The following is a 2,930-nucleotide window of genomic DNA, read 5'->3' as shown; positions in this document are numbered from 1 at the left end:
CCTGACCTCAGGTGATCCACCCGCCTCAGCCTTTCAAAGTGCTGGGATTACAGGCATGAGTCACCACACCCGGCCAAAAGCCTAGGTTTCTTTCTGTGTAAGCCTAGGTTTATTTCTATGTAAAGTGTAAAAACATCTAAACTCATAGAAGCAGAGAGTACAATAATGAAAAAAAAAAAAAATCCCCCATGGGGTTTTTTGTCTGGTTAAGAAAGTTTCTTCAAGATCTTTCAGGGATTATATTTTCTTTCATCTTCTGCATCCTCCTGTTTTTCAGCCAATGGATGAAAAAAGATACAGAGAAAACACATTTGCCTTTTATCCACTTCACTTCTCAATATTAGTCAATGTGGTTATAGCTGAGAATAGCAGTTTTCTGGCAGGAAAACCTCTTCTCAGCAATAAACTGAAAAAAAGTATAAATATTTTATAAAACGCTAATAGATTTTTAGAAAAATGAGCATGTGCATCAATAATGGTAAAATAGATTCATTTTTTAAATTTCTATTGAGCTCCCATAATATTTGATCAAAAGTTAGCAAATATACAGCATAAAAGAAATATTATTCTAAATAAGAATATTGCTAATGGTTATTTTGTCAATGTAAGTAAAAATATAACCTCACACAGTCTCAGCTATGCTTGTATAACATCAAATGCTATTTTATATTTAAAATTTTATTTCATATAAGTATTCAATTTATATCACCCTCCTTTGCCATTTCAATACCTTCTTCACTTTATGTGAATGGAAAACAGGACAGCAGGTCCCAGGAAAGCACATGGTGCTATTGCTACTTTAACGATGATCATGAAGTAGCATGTTTCGGTGCGACTCACAAGTCAAACAGTTATTTGGCTTAAAGTACTATTTTTCTATTTTTTTCTAAATTTACTGGTAATATAAAATTCTTCGCTAAGATGACTGTATGTTGTTCAAATATGTTTTATGGGATTTCCTTGACATTTAAGTATCTGAATTATCTGGAATATTGAAATTTTCCACGAACCCAAATTGAGTACTATAGATAATCTTTTACTGAAAGCTTTTCTGAGGCAGAGTAAGATTTATAACATTTTATTATGATATGGAAGAAGTTATTAACCATGTTTTCAGTAATCACTGAGAACACAGCATTCTCAGTTCCCAGTATGCATCCTGAGTCACCCAGGGCAAATTGGTATCTCTGTAAAGAGGCAGAAGGAAATGCTGAGAAAACACTGTACAGCAATGCTTTCCACATGCACCTATTCGGGTCTTCATTTAATTGGGCTGTTATTTGCATGGCTAGATACTTACTGAATTTAGTCATACTGTTTTTTAGCAGCTAATGGCATCTGTTACCTATTATTTTATACATTCGGTTTTTTGAAAAACAAATCTTTTGTTAATTTACTCTGAGTCTACATTTACAATCTTCACTTTTTCAGTGTTCAAGCAAATCAGAGAAGAGCAATGTGTATATATAGTGTGAATTTTCCTGCCTATCAAAATTCTTCCCTCATTGCCTTTGAAACCCTAGGAATTCACCTATAAAATACTCCCTTTGAATACTTTAGCCAGGATTTCAGATTTTAAGAGGTCAAAAACAATGATTGAGCAAAGCCAAAATCTTGTCTTTGTTTCTTGTTAGTCATCTGGCCATTTCCAAACGCATGGCAATTACGCCAAGCCATTGAAAAGATGTGATTTTGATTGATTTTATCCCATTTCAAATGTTTTCTCTAATTATTACATTGGTCACATGAATCTAAAAGAAACTATCTACATAACCAATCATGCATTCAAGAAATATTCATGTTAAAGTGTTTACAGTTTAATCTTGAATTACAGTATAGTAGAATCCTCTGTAGTTAGAAGTTAATTACTTATAAATTCATTGTTTTAATATGCATTGAGAACTTTCTTAAAAAGCTTTGTCACATTCTTTGTACTTGTAAGGTTTATGTTCCATATAAATTCTCATATTTAGTAAGAGTTGAGGGGTAGTCAAAGGCTTTCCCACATTCATCACATTCATAGGGTTTCTCTCCAGTATGAATTATCTTATGCTTATTAAGGTATGAGAAACATCTAAAAGCTTTGCCACATTCTTCACTATGTAGATTTTCTGTCCAATATGAATTCTCTTATGTTTATTAAGGTCTGAGGACCGGTTAAAAGCTTTGCCATGTTCTTCACATTTGTAGGGTTTCTCTCCAATATGAGTTTTCTTATGTTTACTAAGGCTTAAGGACCAGGTAAAGGTTTTACCACATTCTTCACACTTGTAGAGTTTCTCTCCAGTGTGAATTATCTTATGTCTACTAAGGTGTGAGGACCGGTTGAAGGCTTTGCCACATTCTTCACATTTGTAGGGTTTCTCTCCAGTATGAATTACTTTGTGCCTACTAAGGTTTGAGGATGAAATAAAGGTTTTGCCACATTTATCACACTTGTATGGTTTCTCTCCAGAACAAATTTTCTTATGTGAAAAAAGGGTTGTGGAATGGTTAAAAGTTTTGCCACATTCTCTACATCTATAGGGTTGCTCTTCAGTATAAAGTATCTTATGTGTAGTAAGGTGTGAGGATAGGTGAAAACCTTTGCCACATTCTTCACATTTGTAGGGTTTGTCTCCAGTATGAATTTTCTTATGTGTAGTAAGGATTGAGGATCAGTTGAAGGCTTTGCCACATTTTTCACATTTGTAGGGTTTCTTTCCTGTATGAATGATCTCATGTTTACTAAGGGTTGAGGATGCAATAAAAGATTTGCCACATTTATCACACTTGTATGGTTTCTCTCCAGTATAAATTCTCTTATATGTAGTGAGGGTAGAGGAGTACTTAAAGGCTTTGCCACATTCTTCACATTTGTTGGGTTTCTCGCTAGGATGAATTTTCTTATGTATAGTAAGGGTTGAGAACTGGTTAAAAGCTTTGCCACA

At 33.9% G+C, this 2,930-nt stretch overlaps 1 protein-coding gene across 1 annotated transcript in view; it reads right to left on the bottom strand.

Moving 5' to 3' along the window:
• The window catches only part of LOC105551040 (zinc finger protein 93-like), a gene marked incomplete at both ends in the record, with an annotated part of 7,580 nt that extends 4,650 nt beyond the window's left edge, over positions 1 to 2,930 (bottom strand). The window contains 1 exon segment of the mRNA XM_011996176.1: positions 2,103 to 2,930. Within this exon segment, the coding sequence (XP_011851566.1) occupies positions 2,103 to 2,930 (828 nt within the window).

This window comes from Mandrillus leucophaeus, unplaced genomic scaffold (genome assembly GCF_000951045.1).
Source record: "Mandrillus leucophaeus isolate KB7577 unplaced genomic scaffold, Mleu.le_1.0 Scaffold1139, whole genome shotgun sequence".
Classification (NCBI taxonomy): domain Eukaryota; kingdom Metazoa; phylum Chordata; class Mammalia; order Primates; family Cercopithecidae; genus Mandrillus; species Mandrillus leucophaeus.
Note: the sequence above shows the minus strand (reverse complement) of the source record. Positions and strands in the feature narration are given on the sequence as shown.